General features: G+C 43.2%; 1 protein-coding gene across 3 annotated transcripts; it reads left to right on the top strand.

Annotated features, from left to right (window-relative positions):
- Nucleotides 1–3,750: 3,750 nt before the first annotated feature.
- Nucleotides 3,751–24,878, top strand: Ncoa4 (nuclear receptor coactivator 4). Of its 3 annotated transcripts, none has more exons than XM_028878390.2 (10): nt 3,751–3,854; nt 16,238–16,392; nt 17,742–17,882; nt 18,056–18,144; nt 18,348–18,456; nt 18,884–18,973; nt 19,937–20,080; nt 21,474–22,487; nt 22,784–22,924; nt 23,471–24,878. In XM_028878390.2, exons 2-10 carry the CDS (start codon nt 16,252–16,254, stop codon nt 23,474–23,476), a joined length of 1,875 nt encoding a protein of 624 aa, XP_028734223.1. In that variant the 5' UTR covers nt 3,751–3,854; nt 16,238–16,251; the 3' UTR covers nt 23,477–24,878. The 3 variants fall into 3 exon arrangements, with proteins under 3 accessions (XP_028734223.1, XP_028734224.1, XP_037064625.1); XM_028878391.2 differs by lacking the exon at nt 3,751–3,854 and adding an exon at nt 10,575–10,680; XM_037208730.1 differs by lacking the exons at nt 3,751–3,854; nt 19,937–20,080.
- The last annotated feature ends 515 nt before the right edge of the window (nt 24,879–25,393 follow it).

The raw sequence follows: 25,393 nt of genomic DNA, 5'->3' as shown, positions 1-25,393 counted from the left end.
TGGCCTCTTTTATATACTCCAGGCAGGCAGCTTGTTTTGTTCTTGGTTTTTAAAAACGATTTATTTTAGCTGGGTGGTGGTGACACATGACTTAATCCCTGCACTCAGGAGGCAGAGATAGGTAGATTTCTGAGTTCAAGGCCAGCTGGGTCTACAAAGCCAGTTCCGTGACTGCCAAGGCAGTTACACAGAGAAATCCTGTCTCAAACAAATAAACAAAGAAAACCACAAAAGAAAAAAAAATTATTTATTTATTTGTTTATTTGTGTGTGTGTGTGTGTGTGTGTGTGTGTGTGTGTGTGTGTGTGTGTGTGTGTGTATGTGGCTGTATATATATGCAATCACCCATGAAGGTCAAAAGATGTTGACTCCCCTGGTACTGGAGTTATAGGCATTTGTGGGTCACCAGCCATGGGTGCTGAGAACTGAACTCTCATCCTCTGAAGAGCAGCAGGTGCTTTTAACCACTGAACACATTTCTCCAGGCTTTAGCTTTGTTTTCTGAGACAAGGGCTCCCTAACCTACACTGGCCTCAAACTCACTGTGTAGCTGAGGCTGGTTGTGAACTTCTAATCTTCCTGCCTCTACCTCCAAGTGCTGTGTGCCACCTTGTCTGGCTCTGGCAGGGCAATTTAAATCTCAAGCCTTTAGATGGGCATTGAGGACAATGATTCCTAAAAGTGGGTGTGCCTCAGATTTTCCCAGGAAGGTTTGCTTCTCCCTGGGTCTCTTGCTCCATTGGTGGGATGAGCTCCTCTTCTAACCAGACGCCACACAGCGCTGGGACCATCCTTCCCTTTCCATGGTTCAGCATGATTATTGTGGACCACTCCCTGAACAGGGAGGATGGGAAGGGCAAGGCTAGTAAAAAGCTTCGCTGTTCCAGAGTCACCCAGACCTGCTCCTGAGCCTGTCAGAACATCCCAGTGTCCTTCAGTAGAAAGTAGGACCCATGTTAGGAATGGTCTCTGTGACTCAATGGCACACAGGCAGGTACAGATGCCTGGAGACTACACTTTGGGCCTTCCAGCCCAAGGAAACCCTTAAGTCGGTGAGGGGAGCCCCAGGCAATTGGAGTGTGTGTGGTCTGCTTCTTTCACAGAACATGTCTGAGCAGCAGGGCTGGGTGAATAAGTGTCTTTTCCCTTCTAACAGATTTTGTCTTGTCTCATTGACAGACCCTCTATACCAGTGAACTATGACCAAGAGAAGGGTCAGACAATATACCATCCAGAGAACTGCACCTATAGTGTGGTGGAAAAGGAGAACCCAGGAAAGTCCTGTGCTGGTGAATACTTAGTAGTATCATAAATGTGCTTCTAGTGGGCCCCAAAGTTCAGCAACATTTGAATATTTGTATGATTTAAACTTACCAATTATAGGCTGGCTGGTGGTGGCCTATAATCCCAGCACTGAGAGGCAGAGGCAGGCAGATCTCACGCCAGCCTGGTCTCTAGAGGGAGACACAGAGACACTGTCTTGAAAAACACAAATAAATAAATAAATTTGCCAATTATATTTGTATTAACTTGATGCATGTTATAAAGCAAACAAGCACTTAAAGCAGGCAAAAAGAAAACCAAGCATGTTAAAAAAAAATCAACCTAACAAAATCAGTTGCTATTACAGTATTTTCCCTGTGCTCCAATGGGTTTCATGCATGTGTGCTTTCCTCTGGGGCCCGTGTCCATTTCCAGCACTGCTCCTATGTCAGGATCTTCTGATGTGTTCTGTTTCCAGTTCCTAATGAAACAAACCATGTGTGTTCACAACGAAACTGGTCTTCTTCTCTGCCCTTGGTACTCACCCTTCCTTCCACTTACTCAGGCATGTCCCCTCTGCCATGTCCCCATATCCCGCTGTGTTGGGAGAAGGTTAGAACAGGCTAGTCAGCCTGAGAAGGTGGCCTCCAGACCTCCTGCTGCCTAACAGGGAGTCAGATGCCAGACTTCTGTGGGTGGTGGAGACCAGCTCTAGGATCAGTTATGTGTGGCACACAGCCCACCTAAAATAGACTGACTTGAAAGTGTGACATTGATTCTGACATTTTTTTTTTCTCAACCCTTTGCAAAAAATTGTAGCATTTCCCCCCTAAGCTAACATGCATCGCTCACCATTTCTAAATGTTCACTCAGTGGAGGAGTAGCTGAGGATTCTACATCCAGATCCACGGGCAGCAGGAAAAAAGAGTGAGCCACTGGGTCTGGCTGGGCTTCTGAAGCTCAAAGCCCTCCCCCAGTGACACACTTCCTCCAACCAAGCCCACCTATCCCAACAAGGACACACACCTCCTAATCCTCCTAGGTAGTGAGTGCCACTCTCTGGTCCTAAGCACTCAAATGTATGAGCCTATGCGGGATACTCTTATTCAAACCACCACAGGCCCCAGAGGAAAAGGATTTTACCTGTATGACTGTTTTGTCTGCACATGTACATGTGTAGCATGTGCATGCCCGGTGCCCTTTGAGGTCAGAAGGCATTGGAACCCTGAAACAGGAGTTATGGATGGTTGTGAGCCACCATACAGGTGCTGGGAACCAAAACTGGGCCCTCTGCAAGAGCAGTAAGTGCTTTTAACCTCTGAACTCTGAAACATCTCTCCAGCTACCTACCATAAGGAAACTTATTATACTCTAATTCTCCACTGACTGTCTCCAGCCTCTAGGCATCCTTTTTTTTTTTTTTCTGTCCTTAAGAATTTGACTGCCCTATTAGCAAGGGTAGAGTTGGGTAGGAGAAATAGTAGCTAGTATTCTACAGCACAGTAGAACAACTCTACTGATAATAATCTTCTGATACCTCAGTCTCCCACATCTCTCAAACCCCCAGTAGTGGAGGCTGGCCTTGAACTCCCATCCTTCTGCTTCCTCCTCCCAAGTGCTGGGATTGTAGTCAGGTGCTACCACACCCGGATTAACTATTTCAAAGATAGTTAGTTGATGAGCTTTTCTATATTATCAATTAAAAAAAAAATGAGAAATGCCCCAGGCAGCGGGGTCTCGGGGAGACATGAAGGAAGACAGCAAGACAGGGTTCTGATCAAGCTGCAAATTTTATTCTCCTCAGCAAGGCTTATATAGCATGGGAGGGGGGGCAGGGAGGAGGGAAGGGGTGCAGGTCCTGAGGCTGCAGGGTGTTGTATTAGGTGGTAAGGTCACTGGTCAGGGCCCATTGTTCTGTTGCTATGCTACCTGACCTACCTGACCTGTTCTTTATCTTTGGGGGCATCTGGTTTAGGGCCTGTGGCTTGTTCTCTGGCCTAGCTAGTACTTTTCCATGGTTCATGTTTGGTCCCTGACAGAGAAATATAGCAGTTACTCACATCTGACCCACACATGTTGTTTACATACAGTGAAAGTTAACACTGTACCTAATAGATCTGTACAATTACTATGTGTCAACTCAAAATGTTTTTTTAAAGAATTTGCCTTGATTTCCATGATAAAGGAGTCATGCGATATACGGTCTTCTGTGTCTTCTGACATGTATTCTTACATACGAATGTTACAGCGAAATAAAATCTACCTTGTGCGAGCATTTTGTGCAAGAGGCTCACTTGGCATATTTCTCCATCCAGCATTGCACATCTTCCAAATACTGAATGTACTTACAGATCGGCATGAAAAGGACCCAGACTAGGGACAGGGAAAATTACCACTCTCCGCTGATCCTAAAGAGGCTTTGCGCAGGCGCGGACGGAAATCTCGCGAAACTGTCAGAACACTAACCAGAGGCGTGGTAGGGAGGCCGTGCTATCGCGAGAGCTCCGGGCTCTGGAGCCGATCTTCTGGTGGCGAGGTGTCTGGGTCGGTCCAAGGTCCCCTCGGCTCACCGGAAGAAGCGCTGCCAGCTGGTAAGGACGAGTGTGGCCGGCGGGGCGGGCGCGCTTCCTTCGGCTGCCCTTCGGCCCTCCTCGCCCCGGCCCGTGGCCTGTCCTGCCCCCCTTTCTCCCGACACACGCGGGTCCCGGGCCACCATCCTGCCTGTCCGCGAGCCGGGCCCAGTCGCCTCTCCCTTCCCCGTGTCACGCCAGGCCTGGACTCCTCTCCCTCCCCCGCGACCCGGAGCTGCCACCTCTCCCTTCTTCCCGAGCGCTGGGCCTGTCCTCCTCCTCCCTCCGGTCCACACGCTCAGTCCCTGGGCCTCGATTGGCAGCCTGACGCCTTGGAGAAGCTTCTCTCCATCCCTTTCCTGCACTCTCCCGACTGTCCCTCCCTGGTTTTCAGTGGTCACAGCCCTGTTTCCAGGGCTCTTGTCTGGGTCTCCCGCCCTAGGTGAGCCCGTTTTCCATTACCGATCCAGAGCATGTTTGCTCCTATTCCGAATGGTTTGGCAACTGGAATGTTGGAGGCTATGTCGTGAACACAGTATTTTTAACATCCTAGTTAATTCTCCCAAGAGTCCTCCATACTAGCTTTATTTCTCCCTTCTGATGAGAAGAGAGCTCACGGGGTCATTGACGCGTTGCCCTGGCACTCATTTATACAATGCTGTGTGCTCAGGGTTTCGAGGATACAGCAGTGTAAGAAATGGACGTGTTCCTGGCCCTGATGTAACTCAGTCCTTGTGGAGAAAACAATACCGTCTTAAGTGCTAAGGCTGGAACATGGGAGGATGGATGGAGAATGACAAGGCAGAGGGCTGGAGTTACCCGACCCTCAGCGCACACAGCTTTCTTGCTAGTGCTGTCTGCAGGGTACTGCCCACCATCACGGCTTCCTTCTGTGAGGACTTGACTTTCCACCACCCGCCTGAGAATTTGCAGTGTTGTTGTAGGGCTCTTGAGTTATTTCCCTGAGTGTGTATGGGACACGTAAGTCAGTTGGTTCTCTGTTGGGATCCCACTGTGGCATTTCTGAACTTGAAAGTACACCAGAATCTTGGAAAGAAATTCACCCTGGTGTGACAGCAGGAGGAGGTTTATTTCATTTGTACTGCTCAGCAAGTTACTTGATTTGCTCTTTGGATTTTTTTTGTTTGTTTAAGAAGAGGGTGTCAGATCTCCTTACATCTGGAGGTCCAAGCCATTGTAAGCCACCTGATGTGGGTCCTGAGACCTGAGCTCTGGCCCCTTGGAAGAGCAGCAAGTACTTTTTCATCTCTCCGGCCCTGTTTGTGTGGCTGGTTTGAGACAGGCTGCAGGAATCCTCCGGGCTCTGCTGGGATTACATAGGTGCATGCCACCACACCCAGGTGATAAGCTGTTTGGGAGGTAGGTTTGCTAGCTTGCAGAATTGTTCAGGTGAGTGAGATAGGTAGCCTCTGGCACTATTAACAGTCCTTACATTTACTTCTCGGTTTTACCTCTTCCAATAGGTCTTTGTCTTTGAGTCTCTAGGAAAATAACCTAGACATTTAAAGTTTTGTGATGAAGGGTTTTTTTTTAAACATTTTTTAATTAAATATTTATTATGTATATAGTATTTTGCCTCCATGTGTTCTTGCAGACCAGAAGAGGGCACTAGATCTCGTTATGGGTGGTTGTAAGGCATCATGTGGTTGCTGGGATTTGAACTCAGGACCTTAACCGCTGAGTCATCTCTCCAGCCCTTAAATATAAACTGTTTTCGGTTTTTGGTTTTTGGAGACAAGGTTTTTCTGTGTAGCTTTGCCCCTTTCTGGAACTCACTCTGTATTCCAGGCTGGCCTCGAACTCACAGAGATCCGCCTGCCTCTGCCTCCTGAGTGTTAGGATTAAAGGCGTGCACCACTGCCACCCCATGATGAAGGTTTTATCATGACTTATGTCTAAGTCTCTCAAGTTATTCCTTTAGGGAATATTTTCAAAAGTGGAAAAGTGGAGCTACAGGAAGGGGAGGTTGTACCTAATTTTACAAGTACAAAGGACTTACTCCCTCTCTAGTTTTTTAAATCAGTGTAGACTGCTGGGAACCTCAGGGATCTATATATGGGTTTTTTAAACTCTGGGTATTCTGGCATATGTCCCTTCTCCATTTGAGAGTCTCCCGGCTAGCATTTAAATAGTGCTTTGCCCGTACAGTGTTCACATACTGGTATGCTTTTAGAGACAGTCACTCTCTTTTAACTGCCTCTCAGTCAGGAAGTTAGTGTTGTCAGTGAACAACCAGTGGCACAAAGTATCCACTAGATGGCAGACTCACCATTGTATCCTCAGGGACAACACTACTTCCTGTCAGTTCAAGACCTCAAATTAAACCTTTAATGGCCCCTTCAAAATACCTGGTGTGGCTGAGGGGTTTAGACTTAAGGTGGATCTTAGCCAAATGGCTAAGGAGCAGTCAGACTCAGACTTTTGGACCTGGGAGCTTGTGATGTAGGTATGGTATTTAACTCTGTCAAGTCTATGACAGCTGCCAAGTTGAGCACTTTTATTCTGGGGAGTATCACCAGTAGTACTTTCTATGCTTGTCTGTCAGAGGAGCCTTTGTTTTCCTCTCCTCAGCTGGTCTTCTGTGATTGTTACATCTAACACTTTGGGCATCGTTTGTAAGCTTACAGTCTATATTCCACAGGTCCTGACTTGTCATCCATACTCGTGAATTCGATGAACTCACAGGCAAGTGAGCTAAATAATTGTTGTGTAGGTACTCTGTTGACTTATCTTCTGTCCAGCATGGATGACTCATCGTGTGCTCATTCTTACTCCTGGCTTTGCTTGGCCTGACTGTACAGCAGAATCAAGATGTTTTTCTGGGGGACTAGGATTCTGCTTAGGGCTTTTGAGCTTATAGTTCCTTCATTTGGCATTACCTTGATTGCCCTACGGAACTAGCAGTTTGGCACAGAGTTGGTGGGTAGTTGACAAAATAGGGTAATAGGGTTTCTTTGTCAGTAAGTAACAGTCCTTTCATACGTGGACAATTACACCTTCCAAAATAATTCTTTAAATACATTTTGAGTTTTATCTTAGCTTTATTACTAGTCTCTCAGGCTTTAGAGAGGAAAGAAATTCTTCTCTTCTTTGCTTCTGTAGGGAAAATCCACACGATAGTTATCATATAAAATAAGAGCTAAAATGTTTCTTTCTTTCTTTTTTTCTTTTCAAGAATGGGTTTCTCTCTGGCTATCCTGGAATTCGCTTTGTAGACCAGGCTGACCTGGAATTCAGAGATCCATGTGGCCTAAAATGGTATTCTTATGTGGTACCGATAAGTACCTGTTTTCCTATCCTTGACTATCTTGGGGCAAGAAGTTCAAGTTGAAGATAGGATACAGTCCTAGGATTGAAAGCCTCCCTAGCTTTTGTGGATTCACTTGGAATGTCTGTGGTACTGCAGAGCCTGAGCGGGGAAATGTTGAGTTGGCTGTACATATAGTGCACATTTTACCTCACAGATCCATTGTTTTGGGTCTTTGAAACTAAGATTTTTGGATCTGGCCTTTTTAAAACAATCTTTCTCAGCACTTCCCCTGGGATTATGGTTTCTGTGGTGACACCCTCACCAGTTCTGTTCTGTGTGAAAACAAGGAATTAAGTTAATCTGGGTGTTGTTGCCAGAGTTCTGGGAACCCAGGCAAGAGGTAGAATACCATGTTCAAGGCTAGTTTGAACTGCATGAGGCTGTCAGAAACCAAGGGCTAAGGTGTGGCTTAAAAGTGTTGCTTACTGCCAGGCGGTGATGGCGCACACCTTTAATCCCAGCACTCAGGAGGCAGAGGCAGGCGGATCTCTGTGAGTTCGAGGCCAGCCTGGGCTACAGAGTGAGTTCCAGGAAAGGCGCAAAGCTACACAGAGAAACCCTGTCTTGAAAAACCAAAAAGAAAAAAAAAAAAAAAAAAAAAAGTGTTGCTTAGCATTCATAAGACTGGGCATTGGACCCCCAGTCCTGGGAAAAAAGAGAACAGTTCTGTTAGAAACATTATCCTCTTCTAAATTACTTTCCTAAATTAATACTACACTCCTTAATGGGACAACATCAAGTTCATTATGTTTATAACAAATATATTTTATTGTGGCTGCTCTGAACTTGATCATTAACATTATCCATCCGTTAGTAAAATATGTATTAAACTACTGGCAAGTTAAAGACAAGCATTGGTACAATGCTGTGGGTACCTTTCTCACTAGGCCAACTCTGTCAAACATACAGCATGTTCTTAATGCCAAGGTGCAGATGATACCAGATGTGTGTGCAGTGCTGGAGTGTTCAAAGCTGACGGAACCCTCAGGTGAAGAAAGAAGGTCTAATAAGGGCATCAGGTATTCCTCTCCTCCCCAAGACAGAGTTTCTCTGTGTAGCTTTGGAGCCTTTCCTGGAACTCACTCTGTAGGCCTCGAACTCACAGAGATCCACCTGGCTCTACCTCCTGAGTGCTGGGATTAAAATTGTGTGCCATTCCCCCCTCCCCCAGGGCATCAGGTATTAAAGCAGCAGTTCTCAACCTGTGGGTCATGACCCCTTTAGGGGGGGTGTTGATGATCCTTTCACAGGGGTCACCTCAGACCACCGGAAAACACAGATATTTGCATTATGATACATAACAGCAAAATTACAGTTATGAAGTAGCAACGAGAATAATTTTATGGTTGGGGGTCAGCACAGCACGAGGAACTGTTAAAGGATCGCCTCTGTGTTAAAGGGTCCACACTGGAAACCTATGTAGATGTCAGTAGGCACAAGAAGGCGACATGACGGTTCTCTTGACTGGTAATACTTGAGAACGATGTATTTGTTTAAGAAAGGCTCTCTAGTGCTTGTGACTTGCACAGTAGACAGATAGAAGAGACTACCATTGCTGGCAGAAAGAACTGGAGAACCAAGCTGGACAGGATAGAGTGAATGGGTGGAAAGGGGATTTTTAGTTCACTAAAATGGAAATGTTAAGAATCACAACAGTCCACACACTGATCAGCTGTGCTTCTTACCCCGTAGTATTTTGGACAGGGTCTTAGTATAGATAAGCTGGCTTTGAACTCATAATGTAGCCCTGGATGGCAAGGATGATTCTCCTGCTGTAGCCCCTGAGTGCTGGGATTACCTTCTTAACATCAGTTTTACTCTAATAAACTAAGAATCAGCCATTGACATGAAGAGAACCATACATTTTCCATTCATCTAGTCTTTGTATCTTCACCAAATGTGTTATCCAAAGAGGATATTTGGAATTAGTTGTTTTCTTTCTTTCTAATGAAAGTCTGAATTGGGGTCTCAGAAACCATGCTTTAGGATGAAGGAGGTAAACTGCTGCCTTGGTGTCTGGGATTTGGTGTCTAGGGATGTTGGAGTCTTCTCTCATGGTTTTGTTTACTCTTGATGTTCATGAAAGTCACTTTATATCAGTAGAAAAGAGAAAATATGTGGCCCATACCTGTAATCATATCCTAGTCTCTTCACTGCCTCCAGTGTCCTGAGTCAGCTCACCCTGCCCTTGCCTTGATCCTGACCACACCTCAGGAAAGAATGTGTGAACTAGTCTGAGTAAAGTAAAGTTAATGAGTTTTTTAAGTAGAGATAAGAGATGTACTCCATCTGTCAAACAGTAGACATCTAAGACATGGGTGTGATCAGAGTTTTTGCAATTAAGTGTCTACCATTGCTTTTTATGTCTGTTGCTCAAAAGTTGTAATTTACAACAAGGTTTAAAGATTAAGCAAAATTTAAAAGCTGAGTAAAGTTCAAACATTAAGTAAAAAAGGATGTAAGCTGCTTTAAAGAATTAGTGTTTGTAAAGGAAACTATGGGGCAAGGGATGAGAGGAGTTTATACAGTTCAACTCAAGGTCGGGACATTCTGGCCTCAAGTAAGCATAGGGTTTTTTGTTAATTTGTATTCTTTGAAACTGTCATGGGTGTCCTGGGCAGACCTTGAATTCTGCTGTGGCTGAGACTTCCCTTTAACTCTGGATCCTAGTTCCTCCTCATAAATGTTGAGATTACACATTTGAGCACCAAACCCTATGCAATTGGTTGTTTTTGATATCCTTTTTCTGAAACGTCATTAGGAAAACAAGCTCTATCGCTGCAGGCAATCTTGGTTTTATCAGTTATGTTAAAGTTTTACTCTCAGACAGCAGGAAATGTAAAGTAGATCCCAGAGGGGCGGGTATTTTCCCCTTTCTATATCCGGCCTCATTTTTTCCCCATTTGAATCCTGCCAGTCCCAGCACTCTGGAACCTCAGGCCAGTCTTAGTTACACAGCAAGAGCTTCTGCTTTTTGTTTTTTCGAGACCAGGTTTCTGTAGCCCTGACTGTCCTGGAACTCACTGTAGCTGTAGACCAGGCTGGCCTTGAACTCACAGAGCCTGCCTCTGCCTTTCCAGTGCTGGAATTAAAGGCCTGTGCTACCACTGCCTGGCCAACAAGAGCTTTTCTAAACTCTAAAAAAACAACAACAAAACTACCCCCAAACTAACCAAATCAAAATAGCTCTAGGGCGAAGCCCAGCCAGCACGTGGACCGTTATCGCAATCCACCTGCCAACCCAGCTTTTTCCTCTAGTTAGTGATTTGCAGCTGAGCCCTGGGCTGGGCGGAGCAGCTTGCAGAGGCTGCAGGAGGAGCCTAGCTCCTGTGGCCCCAGGCAGCGGGTGCAGTGGGCGGAGAGGCAGGTGGGGGGAGGGGAGGCGTGACGTGTGCAGGGCGGGGCGCAGCCTGACCCAGGCACCTGACCAGCCGAGAAGGTAAAAAGGCAGCGGCTCGCGTTCACGCAGTAGTTTGCGTACACGGAGTAGTTTGCGTCGCGAGGCCAGACTGCGAGGTGAGTGTGCAGCCTTGTCCAGGAGAGCGCGCATGCGTGCGGGGAGCCCTGGGAGACCGGTTTCACAGCGGCTCCTAGAAAGGGCAACGGGAAGCCTAGAAAGCTGTTTGAGTCACTGTTGCTCTAGCTTAATTTTATCGTTAGTTTTTTCAGTTTTTGAACCAAAAAAACCTTACTTAGTTTTGCCATTAGGTGGCAGAATTTTGCAGCCGTTTTTCGGTTACCGCTTAAGAGTTTATGTGCTGGAGTCTAGCAGTTACGTGTGAAAGCGCAGCCGAAGGTAAAGAATTTGAAGTGGATTCGGTTTAAGATCTGTATAATCTTTGAGATAATGTGTTGTGGTTCAAAACCTTTTTATTACTACAGAGGAGAAAGTGCAAGTCAAGGTAAAATTGCAAAATAGCACTTAAACTGTTTCTAAATTGATAGCTTTTCACTGCAAATTTTACAGACAGTCTCATGTAGTTAGTTTTTCTCTTCTGAGATAACTCAGTAAACAGTATTTCATACTGTGGGTCCATTAGGACCTTCTCGGCTTATCGACTCAAAGTGGAGGGCTTTCTTGGAGGCAGTGAGCAAGCTGACACTGAATGAGAACTGGAGGCTAGCGTTAAGAGATAATCTATTCTAGCCAGGCATGGTGGCCTCCGCCTTTAATCCCAGCACTCTGGAAGCAAAGGCAGGCTTAGTCTACTTAGTGAGTCTGTGTATAATAATAAAAAAAAAGATAAACTATTTTAAACCTTGATTCAGTCAACAAAGCCTGGAGTAGTTATGATTACGTACAGATGCTGGAACTGAAGGCTCTTCTCTTCAGTCCTTCCTGCTGGCACTGGTACTTGGGAGGATTTTGATTATTCTGAGCCTGTCATGACAGTGCTGTATGTATTTTTTAGTTGTCATCCAAGGCAGATGGTTCTGAAACACTGCTTATACTTTATTGAGGATAATAAGACTTATTGAGAGTCTATGGAAATTAATAGTAAACCCTTAAAAACATTCATTTTAAACTCTAATTTTGGTAAACATAATTCATGGGTTGTGATACTCTAAAGGACTAGACCTTGAGAACCCTGAATCCAGATCTCATTTAGGGGCTGGAGAAATGGTTCCCCATGTAAGAATAAGAGCACTTGGTTGGCTTGCAGAGGACCAGGTTGGTTCCCAGCACCTACATGGCTCAACCATGTGTAACTCCAGTTCCAGGGATCGGATGCCTTTTGGCCTCTTAAGGTATCAGGCACACATGCAATGCACTTACTTTATGCAAAGAAAACACTCATACACATAAAAATAAATCTTAAAGACAGGATACCAGGCTCCTCGTTCTATACACACGGACACACGTGTGTATGTATATGTCTTTATACTATGTAGGCCTTTGGCTTCATGAAATGTGGGTACTGTACTAAAATAGCAAAGGTTTTATTTAACTGTATTATTGATGTTGAGAGTTGAACTCAGGACCTCAAGCATGTTAAACACTACCACTAAACAGTGCCCACAATAATAAACCTTTCCATTGTTCAGTTTGTGGTTAATGTGCATCATGAGAATTAGAGCTTTTTGGAAATCTTATGGTCAAAGCATATGATATCAAGTTATCTTTAGTTTGTGATTGGTTGCTCAATACTGGTTCAAAGATATTTGAACTTAATAACTAAATATGCGTGTTACATATAGATACTACAACCCTCACAAACTTGAGGGTCTTTTGTGTGTGTGTGGGGGGGGGGTTGGGATGGTGGTGGTTGAGGATTGGGTGTGTTTCCTTCACATTTTCCAGTACTCTAAAACTTAGTGCAGGGATCCTAGAAACAAGGAAGTTAAAACAGAACAAAAACACACACACAACTCTGGAAGAATTTAATGTAATCCAATTCTTGTTTGAAAGTGCTTGGGCAGTAGTTTGCATTATTAAGGTGAAGCTAAAAGGACATTTTCAGTATTTTAAGTTGAATTTTGGGATTAGGGCCAATTTGGCCCACTTAGGTAACAGTTAAGTAGAGGAGAGGACCTACACACACACACACACACACACACACACACACACACTGTACCTATGAATACACTGTACACACATTCAAGTTAAAAATAAGAAGAAAAGAGTTAAAATGTGTAAACTTGATATATAACCTTCGTGTGTGTGTGTGTGTGTGTGTGTGTGTGTGTGTGTGTGTTAGACTGTTGAGATCTTGCTTTGTGTATACTGAAAGACTAAGGAGCCAGTAGACAAGTACTACCTAAGTCTGCACATATAGCATGGTCTTCACTTAACTAGGCTGTCCCGTTGAAAAGGTGAAAAGGGTGGCTCTGAGTGGTTAAAGGGTCTCAGTCAGTCAAGGCCTCCTCACTGGAAAGCCGTCATCAGTTTCAGTACTGCTTTCTTCCTTCCTTTTTCTTTTTCTTTTTTTGGTTTTTCAAGACAAGAGTTTCTCTGTGTAGCCCTGACTATCCTAGAACTCACTCTGTAGATCAATCAGGCTGGCCTCGAACTCACAGAGATCCATCCACTCTTCGCCTCCCAAGTGCTGGATTAAAAACGTGTGCTATCACTGCCCAGCTGTAATGGCCTTTGTCTTATAACCAGGAGTAGGCAGCCAGCAGCTGTGGCACATGGCTGTAATCCAAGTGTTGGGAGGCTGAGATCATAGAATTGTGAATTTTAACACGATGACTGTGTTTGAAAGACAGTACCCATCTTAAGATGCAAAAATTGTAGTAACTGTGTGGTAAAAAAATCAATTATATAATTTGTCATTGCTGACAAGAAAAAAATCAACTAGGGATTTTTTGATTTGTTGAGACAGTCTCACATTGCAGCCCAGGATGTCTTGGAATTCACCATGTAACCCAGATTGGCCTTGAACTCTCTGCAGTCTTACCTTAGCCTCCTGAGTGCTGAGATCTCAGTCATGAGCCACTGTGTGTTTTGTCTGTGTCCACTCCTGGGCAGTTGAACATGCTTGTGACTAGATTTTAAAGAGTCCTGTTAAGGATCAAGTAGTATAGTCTGCTCTAGTTGTATTTGAGTGTTTCTGCCTTGTTCTAGAGTCGTGGGGTTTTCACTCTGTAAAGCTATATTTTAATTAACATTTTCATAGTGCCAAGCATTGCAGCATTCCACACAAGTGAGGGCCTCAGAAATAATGGCATAGGTGAAGACTATTGGGAAAATAGCTACATAGGTCATGCATGGCTAACAGATGCAGTCATGTGGTGGCACTCAACACTCCAACATGGTGTTGGTGGGGTTTTTTCAAAGAACCTACAGACTGTGCTCAATACACTTGAAGCCTGATTATAATATTAGATGGAAACACAAACTAATACAGCTGCTGTTTCCAGGGTTAGAAAAAATTCCACAGGGGCTTCTGACAAATGCATTGAGGAAGCCCTTTCTATAGGTCATTGTGGGTAAACAGACTGAGGTAACAGAATTAGCAAGTGGGAAGTTAGGAAATTTACTGGACTTTGAGTTTTCGGTAGGAACTCAGAAGTTCCTCGAGCTGAGTCCTTTGCTGAAGTGTGGGTAAGAAAAGCCTGCTGGGCTTCATCTTCTTACAAATTTCTTTCTTTCTTTCTTTCTTTCTTTCTTTCTTTCTTTCTTTCTTTCTTTCTTTCTTTCTTTCTTTCTTTCTTTCTTTCTTTCTTTCTTTCTTTCTCTCTCTCTCTCTCTCTCTTTCTTTTTGGTTTTTCGAGACAGGGTTTCTCTGTGTAGCTTTGCTCCTTTCCTGGAACTCACTCTGTAGCCCAGGCTGATCTCAAACTCAGAGATCCACCTGCCTCTGCCTCCCGAGTGCTGGGATTAAAGGTGTGCGCTACCACCGCCCAGCTCTTCTTTCTTTTTAAAAAATTATTTTATGCATATGGGTGTTTTGTCTGCATTTATGTCTCTGTATCACTTACATGGATAGTATCTGAGGACCCCTGAAACTGTAGTTATAAACAGTTGTGAGCCCACCACGTGGATGCTGGAAGTTGAACCCTAGTCCTCTGGAAGAGCAGCCAGTGCGTTTAACTGCGGAGTCATCCCTCCAGCCCCCCAGTTTATTTCCGAGGGTGGGAACTCAGTATAGGTCCTAATCAGCTTTCAGCCTGATGTGAAACCTAGTCTTGGGGGTGCTGTCAAGGCCAGTCCAAAATGTCCCTTGCCTCTAATGGGCGGGCGGGCGGGCGGGCAGCCGTTGTGATTGCACTGGCAGGCTGTTGCTGCCGAGCCCAAAGCAGGCTCTTTGAGTCATTGCCTTCAGGACTGTTAGGCGTCTGTGAAGCCATTCCCCTCCTTGGGGCTATGCTGAAGAAGTCTGATTCTGTAAGTATTGGAGTAGTAATCATGCCCTCCCAGAGAGTTGCTTATCTAGGCCAAATGGCCTTCCTGTTTGGAGATAGTTTTGTTTTGTTTTCCCCTCCATGGTTTTGAGTCCTTCTTCCCTTTTCTAAATGTCTCCATAGCAGAAATAATTTTAGCCTAATAGTCATGGGACAGAGTAGCCTTGTGACAAATACATCCATATAACATCTAAATTGAAATTTCTGTATATCCAGTAGAGTACCAACTCAACTGCTCAACAAGGGCTCCATTTCTTTTTTAAAATTCTCTTCTAGTCCAGTCGAAGAGAGGGAAGAGGGATTGTATGAGCAAGGGGGGGGGGGGTCAAGATCATGATGGGGAAATCTGCAGTTGCAGGGATAAAACCCAGGGAATCACACATGGTAGGAGAGTTATTTCTACACTGAGCCACATCTGTAGTCCAGAATCCTATTAATGATTGGTGTTTTTGTTTTTGTTTTGTTGTCTTTTGAGACAGGGTCTCAAAACCAGTGCAATGTAGCCCTGCTTGTCATGAGTCCCTCCCCAACCCAGTGCTGGGATTACAACCCCTTAATACCAAAAGTGGTTTAATGTTCTTTGAACACTTCACCAGCATGTGTCCTGTGAATTCAGGACCATTGGTGTATTTCCTCAAATATATATGTTCACATGTAAAGTGTCCCCCCAAGTAATCATAGAATTTTCTTTCCCCTCCCCCTTTCTCCTTTTTTTCCTTTTCTTTTTCTTTTTCTTTTTCTTTTTTTTTTTTTTTTTTTTTTTGTTTTTCGAGATAGGATTTCTCGGTAGCTTTGGAGCCTGTCCTGGACTAGCTCTGTAGACCAGGCTGGCCTTGAACTCACAGAGATCCACCTGCCTCTGCCTCCCGAGTGCTAGGATTACAGGCATGCACCACCACCGCCCGCGCGCCCCCCCCCCTTTCTTGAGACAGGGTTTCTCTTTGTAGCCCTGGCTCTCCTGGAACTCTCTAGACCAGGCTGGCCTCAAACTCAGAGACCTGCCTGCCTCTGCCTCCCAAGTGTTGGGATTAAAGGCATATAATTTTTTAGCAGAAACAGGTTAGGTAGGAAGGGAGGCAATATGTACGTATTGAATATGTATCTTGGAAATCACCAAAGGTGTCAGTAATGAGAGCTGGTTGGAGTAACCATTTGAGACATTAAAAGGTGGTATCAGGTTGTAATTATGGTGCTATTTGGATTTCTTTCTTTCTTTCTTTTAAAGGAACGGTGAGCAGAATGAATACTTCCCTGGAACAGAGTGGCTGCTACAGTAATAGAGAAACACTTTTGAGGTGCAGTGATGCACGGAGGGAGCTGGAGCTTGCTATTGGTGGAGTACTCCGGGCTGAACAGCAAATTAAAGATAATTTACGAGAGGTATGCTGTGTGCTTTCCTCTTCCTTGGTCTGCCTGGATGTAGCACAAGGCTGGGTAGAGCACTTAACTTCTCCATGCCATCCAGAAAGTTTGATCCCATATCCTGCATGTTCTTAACCCTAATTAATCCTCTGCCTGGCATGTTGGAGCTTTTGGTCCCACAGGGAAATAAGTCAGATGCTGGAAGAATCTGAGAATCTACTTGGAGATTTGCCATTTAGCGTGTGTTTTGATTGCTCCTTTGTGTGGCTCTTGTACCCAGTTATTCAGAGTAACAAGAGAGTGAGCAGGAATCTGCCTAGCTGCTTTTTTTTTTTTTTTTTTTTTTGAGACTGGGTCTCTACATAGCTTTGACTGTCCTGGAACTCACAGAGAACTGCTTGCCTCTTGAGTGCTGGGATTAAATGTGTAGTGTGTGCTACAATACCTGGCAGAGCTGTCTGTACCTTTTTGATATATAAAAAATGACACTTCATTATGTCTCCATTTAATTTAACTTGTTGGTAGCATGATATAAGTGGCATAGTCAGAATGAAATTGGTTAGTTCCAATAGCATTCTGCTGGTCAGTGCTTCAAGTAGTATATGACTTAGAAACAACTTTTTCCAAAGGGGAACTTTTATGATACACCGATATACTTATGTGAATGTTCATGAATGATTTATAGCTGTTTTGAATTTTTCCCTCAAAATGTTTGTATATAGACAAAATGTGAACCATTGCATACACTCTTAGGAACATTAGTTTATAATTTAGCTAAACTATCCACCCTAATGGTCTCTTTGCTTTTGATAAGATGGCCTGTGCCTGTACTAAACTGGCTTACTATAATTGGACTGCTTATTCCATGTAGGTGGGAAAAAGGACAGACCACCCAGAGAGTCTTTTGGTGGAGGGGGTTGTTCGAGACAGGGTTTCTCTGTGTACCCTTGGCTGAACTGGAACTCGCTCTGTAGACCAGGCTGGCTTGGAACTTACCGAGATCCACATGCCTCTGCCTCCTGAGTGCTGGGATTAAAGGCATGTAAAGCTTAGCGTTGTCTGGAAAGCTGAGCGGGATTAGTATCCCTGGCATATCTTTTTCATTTGATTGCTGATATGTAAAATGAAGCCTGATCATCTAACGGGGGGGGGGGGGGGAAGGAATGAAGGTATTTTAGAAGTTAGGTATATATAAATCCAAGGTTTAGCCTTGGATTCTTTAACCAGGATTCCTAAGACTTCATGGGATTACTGAAATTGTAGGCAAATTTTTGAGTATATGGTGAAAAGTTTAAGAGCATTAGTATTTATGGGAATTGTCATTCCTTGGCTTATAACACTAGTTTATGTTACCATGCATTTCCTAGGTAAAAGCTCAGATTCACAGTTGCATAAGTCGCCATCTAGAGTGCCTTCGGAGTCGTGAGGTGTGGCTCAATGAACAGGTAGATCTCATCTACCAGCTTAAAGAGGAGACACTGCAGCAGCAGGCTCAGCAGCTTTACTGGGTAAGGTGACTACATGGCTGCACTTGGTTGAGGATGCTTTCTAGATTCCAGAGAACGTTTTATCTGCCGTGAATTATTAATTAATATGTCAAGACAGGAGTTTAATCTAAAATGTTATTTATTAATCTGGATACTTTCAATATTGTGAATAGATGGTTTCATGTTTCTTATAGCTAATGGGCCAATTCAGTTGTCTTATTCATCAACTGGAGTACACCCAGAACAAAGATCTCGCCAATCAAGTCTCTCTGTGCCTGGAGAGGTAAAGAACCTTTTACTAGTTTTGACTTCGGTCTACTCTCATGGGCATAAAAAGCAAGTCAGATTTATAACTCATTGCATGTGTTGGATTTAACTTGACTTTCTATTCTTGTATAAAACCATCCTGCTTACTTTGGTATTTAATGTTATACTTGCTAATATTGGTATTCCTCGGTAAATATCTAAATTTTATCACTTTCATAGACTGGGCAGTTTGGCTCTTAAACCTGAAGATTCGACTGTCCTACTCTTTGAAGCAGACACATCTGCTCTGCGCCAGACCATCACCACATTTGGATCCCTTAAGACAATTGTAAGTAATGTTAATTTCAGCTATTTCATAGGGTACTTGTCAAGTCGATAGCCTCCTGGATGGTGGCTTGCTAGAGGCAGTGACCTTTAGAAATGATTAAGTCAGAACTATAGGTTGGCAGTTCAGAGATTGTTACTGATTCACTGAGAATACTTAGGGCTCTTCCTCTTTCTTTAGAAATATTCTGATACATTTAAAAAAATAAGTGTTACGGTTTGAATGGTGTAGTATCATTTGGGTCTTGTTTAAATCACACCACTGCAAAGTATAGGGAAGATTTCTTATGACATAGATAGCTTAAACTGATCATTGGACTTACAGTGAAAATAAAATGCTTTGCTCAGTGATTCTGAAATGTAGGGATTATACTATCACTTTGGGGGGGGGTAGAAAAGCATAAATAACATGATTCTCTTCTTCTTGATAGCAAATTCCTGAGCACCTGATGGCACATGCTAGCTCCTCAAATATTGGGCCTTTCCTAGAGAAAAGAGGCTATATCCAGGTGCCAGAGCAGGTAAACTGCAGTTCTGTTTTTGGTAATTAAGTCATTACTTTATGAATTCTTTTGTGTCGTGATAACTATTTTTTTTATTTGCTACTATTTATTTGTAAAAAGCATCCACTTGATTGCTTCTCTTGAAGCACCAAATGTCAAATAGAAATTTAATTGTTTTATAGATTTAATGAGAAAAATAATCAGGTTAAATGGAAATTATTAACATTGTTACTGATATTGGTTCTCCCTTAGAAGTCTCTGATTCAGATGTGTTTGTAAAACAAATGAATAAAAGATTGAAGACATCTGAATTAGAACTCTAGCAATTGACTGTGTTGTTTTGAGACGGGCTGTAAATATTGTAGCATAGTCTGACTTAGAATAGTTATGTAGCCCAAGCTGGCTTTAACTTGGAGCCCTCCTGCCTTGGCCTCCCAGAGTGCTGAGACTGTAGGTGTGACCACCGTCCCTGATCTTGTTTTACAGTTGTGAAAAATGGGACTGGTAAGACGACGGCTTAGGGGATAAAGGTTTACCGTGCATTTTACCTGAGTTCAATCTGTAGAACCTGCATAAAGTTGGAAGGAGAGGCCCAACTCTACAAAGTTGTCCTTTGACCTCCATACACATGCCATAGCATGGGTGCCCTCTCACACACAATAAATTTTAAAAATATCTGTGTATGGTGTATGTATGGGGCAGGATGCACTGGCCATGGTGCCTGTGTGGGGGGTCAGAGGACCACTGGATCCAGAGGATTAATCATGCTTGGTGGCAGGTGCTCCTACCCCCTGATCCATCTCACTAGCCCAATAAGGTTAAAAAAAAAAAAAAGTTCAGGGAAGGCATGACTTCTTTATAGTTAGTAGTAACCCAATGTTAGAGTGCTTGGGTCTTCTGTTTCTGGTAAATTTTCTCCTTCATTTGATACTGCCTTGTTCAACAGCAAAGTTTTTCCTTTTCTTTTTTTATGGCTTGTAGAAGTCAGCATCCAGCAGCACAGCTGTTTCTCTCAATGAATGGCTTCTTGTAAGCAAACCTGCCATTGGTCATCAGGCTCCTTATGTACCCAGTACCAACCCACAGGACTGGCTTACCCCAAAACAGACCTTGGAGAATAGTCAGGTGTGTGGCTGCCTTTATTGTTTCTGAGGTAGATTGGGTTAACAGTAAGTAGTTTATGTCTATGTAGAAGGGCATGTTTTTAATCTTTAATTACAAAAGTGAAATCACTTCATTTTAAGTAGGAAGTTTAGGGGAAAAAAATCTTTCAAAATACATGTCCATAATCCCTAGTGAAGTGACATTAAGACATTTTTATAAATTAATTTATTTTTATTTTATGTGCATTGGTGTTTTGCATGTATGTCTGGGTGAGGGTATTGGGTGCCCTGGAACTGGAATCACAGACAGCTGTGAGCTGCCATGTGGGTGTTGGGAATTGAACCTGGGTCCTCTGGAAGGGCAGCTAGTGCTCTAATTGCTGAGCCACCTCTCCAGCCTGACATTAAGACATTTTTGTTTATAACATTTCCTGTACATACATATAAATAAAAATCATTCTGTAAATTATGTTTTGATAAATATATAATGCTTTTGATCACATACAGTTCATCAGCTGGCTAGAACTTAAGATTCTGCCCCCTATACTTTAGGAGGTAATTAGTTCCTTAGGAGTAAATCCCTATAAATGGGATTCTTAAGTTACTGTTCTGCCTATGTACCCTTTTGACTCTTGCTACATTGTGCCAATATGGCTTTCTAGGAAGTTAATGGTTAATATTCGTATGAGTAGAGTATTCGCCACTGTCTTAGTTACTTTTTCCATATGCTGTGAAGACACACCAGGTCCAAGGCAACTTTTTGTTGTTTTTTGAGACAGGGTTTCTCTGTGTGTAGTCCTGGCTGTCCCAGAACTTGCTTTGTAGACCAGGCTGGCCTTGAACTCAGAGACACCTGCCTCTGCCTCCTGAGTGCTAGGATTAAAGGCGTGCGTGCGCTACCACTGCCCGACTGAAGGGAACTTTTTAAAGAAAACATTTAATTGAGTGCTTGCTTACAATTTCAGAGGGTGAGTCCATTACCCATCATGGCAAGGAGCATGGCTGCAGGCAGGCAGGCACAGTGCTGGAGCAGTAGCTGAGAGCTTACATCTTATCTATAAGTTGGAGGTAGAGAGACAGACAGACAGAGACAGACACAGGGCCTCGCGTGGGCTTTTGAAACCTAAAGCCCACACTCAGTGAATACACCTCACCTCATCAAACAACCCCACACCTCCTACTTCTTCCTAAACATCCCATTACCTGGAAAACCAAACATTCAAATATATGAGCTTCTGGGGTCATTCTCATTCAGACTTCCACAACCACCAAACCTGTTTGTGTCTTTGATTTTCACAGGCTATCAATTTTGCTTTTGAAGCAGTTGGGTGTTTTTATGCTTGTTAGACATAAATGTATTTTTTTAATATTTTTTCTGGGAAATTAAACATTTATTTTGGTTACTTCTTGTATAGACTTCTGCCAGAGCCTGCAGTTTCTTCAGCAATGCCTGGGGCAATCTAAAGGGCTTAGAAAACTGGCTCCTCAACAGTCATCAAGACATTCCTGGAAAACCAAGTTCCTCAAAGTGTAACAGCCATGGTAGCACCAGCTCTTTCTCTACTGAAATTGAAAAGGTTGAAGATGTAGAGCTCCTTGATCAAGATGACCTGGACCTGTCTGATTGGTTGGTGACTCCCCAAGAACCCTGTGAACTGGAGAAGCCTGAGAATGGTAGCTGTGAAACAAGTGAGAAGTTTAAACTCTTATTCCAGGTGTTCACAGAGCCCTACAATGTGAATGATTGGCTTGTCAAGCCTGACTCCTGTACCAACTGTCAGGGTAACCAGCCCAGAGGTGTGGAGATTGAGAACCTGGGCAATCTGAAATGCCTGAATGACCACTTGGAGGCCAAAAAACCACTGTCAGTCCCCAGCGTAATCACCGAGGCTTGGCTTGTCCAGAACCATCAGGACCCATGTAAAGTAGAGGAAGTATGCAAAGCCAACGAGCCCTGCACAAGCTTTGCAGAATGTGTGTGTGATAACAACTGTGAGAAGGAAGCCGTGTATAAATGGCTTCTGAAGAAAGAAGGAAAGGATAAGAATGGAATGCCTGTGGAACCCAAATCTGAGCCTGAGAAACACAAAGAGTCCCTGAATCTGTGGCTCTGTCCTTCCAGAAATGAGCTAATTGAACAAGCTAAGGCACCCAAGGCAGTGGCTCCCGCTAGAATTGCTGATTCCTTCCAAGTCATAAGGAACAGTTCCCTGTCAGAGTGGCTTATTGGGCCCACATGCAAAGGAGGGGGCCCTAAGGAAGTGCCTAGTACTGAGGAGAGAGCTGGCAAAGAAATGCTTAAAGTCCCTATGGCCACTTCCTGGTGTCCCTTTAATACTGCTGACTGGGTCTTACCAGGAAAGAAAGTGGGAACCCTCAGCCAGTTCTCCTCTGGAGAAGATAAGTGGCTACTTCGAAAGAAGGCCCAGGTAAGCAGACATTAAAACTTGCCTCATTTGAATCTGCTTTAAGTCATGCTAAATTTGGCCAAGGTAGTAATTTTCCCAAGTCTAAACAGGGTGGACGATTTATAATCCACTGTATTTGTGGATTTCTCAGGTCCTTAGCCTCTGTGCTGCAGTAAAGAAGAAAGTCCAGCCTGCTTTGTAGTTACAGTTGTTACCTTTGTTCTTGGAAAAGACAATGCTTTACATTGTTCTTTTCCATTTGATTGGGAGTTTAGTCTCATGCCCTCCCAGTAGTCATCTTTTTTATCTTCTTGCAGGAAGTGTTTCTTAATTCACCCCTACAAGAGGAACGGAACTTTCGCCCAGATTGTTACGGCCTCCCGGCAGTTTGTGATCTCTTTGCCTGTATGCAACTTAAAGTTGATAAAGACAAATGGCTGTATAGAACTCCTCTACAGGTGGGTACCTGCACCAGCATGGTTATAATAGCTGCTCAAAAATGTTTTCTCTTTCTTACCAACTTACACTTTTCCCCACCGACCACATTCCTGTTCATTTGTACACAAACAGAAGTACCTTGAATATTTAAGGTATTGTAGGCTAGCAAAATAAGTGCCTGACAACCTGAGTTCAATCCCTGGAACCTATGTAAAGCTAGAACCAACTCCATAGAATTGTCCTTTGACTCTTACCCACACCATAGCCAAGCCTCCATGTGCATCTCACACACACACACACACACACACACACACACACACACACACACACGAGAGAGAGAGAGAGAGAGAGAGAGAGAGAGAGAGAGAGAGAGAGAGATTAAAACTATTGTTATGCACTTGAACTTTAAGTGACTTTTTCAGTCTGTTAACTGCCTTTAATTTTCTTATTCCCACATGGATTGTGGTTTCTTAAGACCTGAGTCCATTTCAAAGTGGAAAGAATTTTGCTCTCTGCAGTGAACTAAGATTCCTGTGGTTTTTTTTTTTTTTTTTTTCTCTTTACAGATGTGAAGCAATGGACTACTAGAATTGAGCAGCTTTCCTGCAGATTACCGCACATCCTTGAGCTGAGTGACTGTGACTTGCCAAACCATTGTTTATTCCAGGCCTGACTAGTCAACTTAATTCCTTTCCTGCTTAGTTTTGAATTAGTAAACAGAAATCATCAAATTATGAGCTAGTGTGTGAAAGAATGCCAAGTGATTCAGTTCCTTCTTAGAGAAGCACTAACTTAACTCCCATACTAGAAACAGCATCTTGGTACACTGGCCTTTAGCAGCTTCCACAGCAAACACTAGTTTTAAAAGTGAAATATTTCTATATCAAGTGTGTTAGTGTATTCTAAAACCAGTAAACTTTGCTGACTTTTGATTGTCTATTAGCTGTTTCTCTTGCTATGGGCTTCTAGTGGTCTGAAATTTTTTTGTTCAGTTGATATATAGAATATTTCACACAAATAATTAACCTTGCCAATACAGTATATTTTGCCCTACTAAATGTCTTATATTGCAATTTTTGATATTAATCATCAGATATTTAGCCTACATGTCATTCCTAACATTTTTCATTTGAAAGAAATTAAGTATCAAGTGAGCTCTTTGAAAAGGACTCTATTGCTTCAAGACTACTTTTAGGGCAGTCAGAGCACCTGAAGTCCTACAAACCTTGTCTTTAAAGAGCCCCAGGCCATCAAAAACAGAAAGGCAAGATGTGTTAGGGACGTAGTACCTGACCACTCATCACCCTAAGGATTTATTGGTGCATCCTGTGTAAATGGAAGCTGAGCTTGACACCTGGTGCTCTTAACTAGGGATAAAGTCAATGTCCTGTCACTTCAAGCACAGCATCCTGAACCTCCAAAAGTATGGTGCAGTGACATCTTGATTAACAGCAGGCTGTGCCCAACACTTGTGCCTTGGAGTGTTTATTGAAACTTCATAGAACTGACATCCTTGAGTTATGCCTACATTTTAGAGAGTTTCTCTGTAGGAGAGCAACAGGATTTCTGTTTCACAATTCTCCAAGATAACTTAGCTGCTTTCTCCGCTTTGAACTATTAAGCCTCTGAACTGCCTATGCTATTGGAAGAACTACAAGAAAATTGTATGGTCCCATAGTGACATTATCATACAGCTTTACTAAAGTTCTGAATAACAGCTGAAAAGAGCCTCATATTTTCTTATGTCCCCCCAGATGCCACTGAGTATTATAAAGTTGGTGGGTAAAAACAATTTAAGGAGCCTTCCCAACATCTTAGGTTGCAGGCAACTTTGTAGTTTCTCTTTTGAGGTCTAACACACTGTATTTTACATTATTAAAATGTAATTTAAGTTAATCACTATGCTAATGATAAATAAAACATTCTTTTGCATTGGTTTTATATCTCCATTAAAAGCATAATGGCCACATCACAGTCGTTTGTGTTGTCTGTAAAGCTCAAAATGTTAATGTTTGGTTAAGGATGCAATAAATAATATATACAATGAGTGTATAGTTTATGCATCTTATTTTTAGCCTTTCCCTAAAAAACACCACATATATTTTTCTTTAAAAACAAACACACATGCACACAACAGTGTAATGATTCCTTTCTACTATATTCAAAAAGGTCCTAGTGTATTTTGTCAACCAAGCCAGAGGTTGCCTAGTATTTATCATGTTATGTACCCTGTGGTGTAATTATGAGATCGTCATTTTTTTCCCTTTAGTTTTTTCCCAGGCTTCTTAGAAAACTTCCAGCCCTTAAAATATTCCCAAAGAGGCCAGGCGGTGGTGGTGCATGCCTTTAATCCCAGCACTCAGGAGGCAGAGCCAGACGGATCTCTGCGAGTTTGAGGCCAGCCTGGTCTACAGATCGAGATCCAGCACAGGCACCAAAACAGCAGAGAAACCTTGTCTCAAAAAAGCAAAAAAAAAAAAAAAAAAAAA

Source organism: Peromyscus leucopus, chromosome 9, assembly GCF_004664715.2.
Source record: "Peromyscus leucopus breed LL Stock chromosome 9, UCI_PerLeu_2.1, whole genome shotgun sequence".
NCBI lineage: Eukaryota > Metazoa > Chordata > Mammalia > Rodentia > Cricetidae > Peromyscus > Peromyscus leucopus.
Note: the sequence above shows the minus strand (reverse complement) of the source record. Positions and strands in the feature narration are given on the sequence as shown.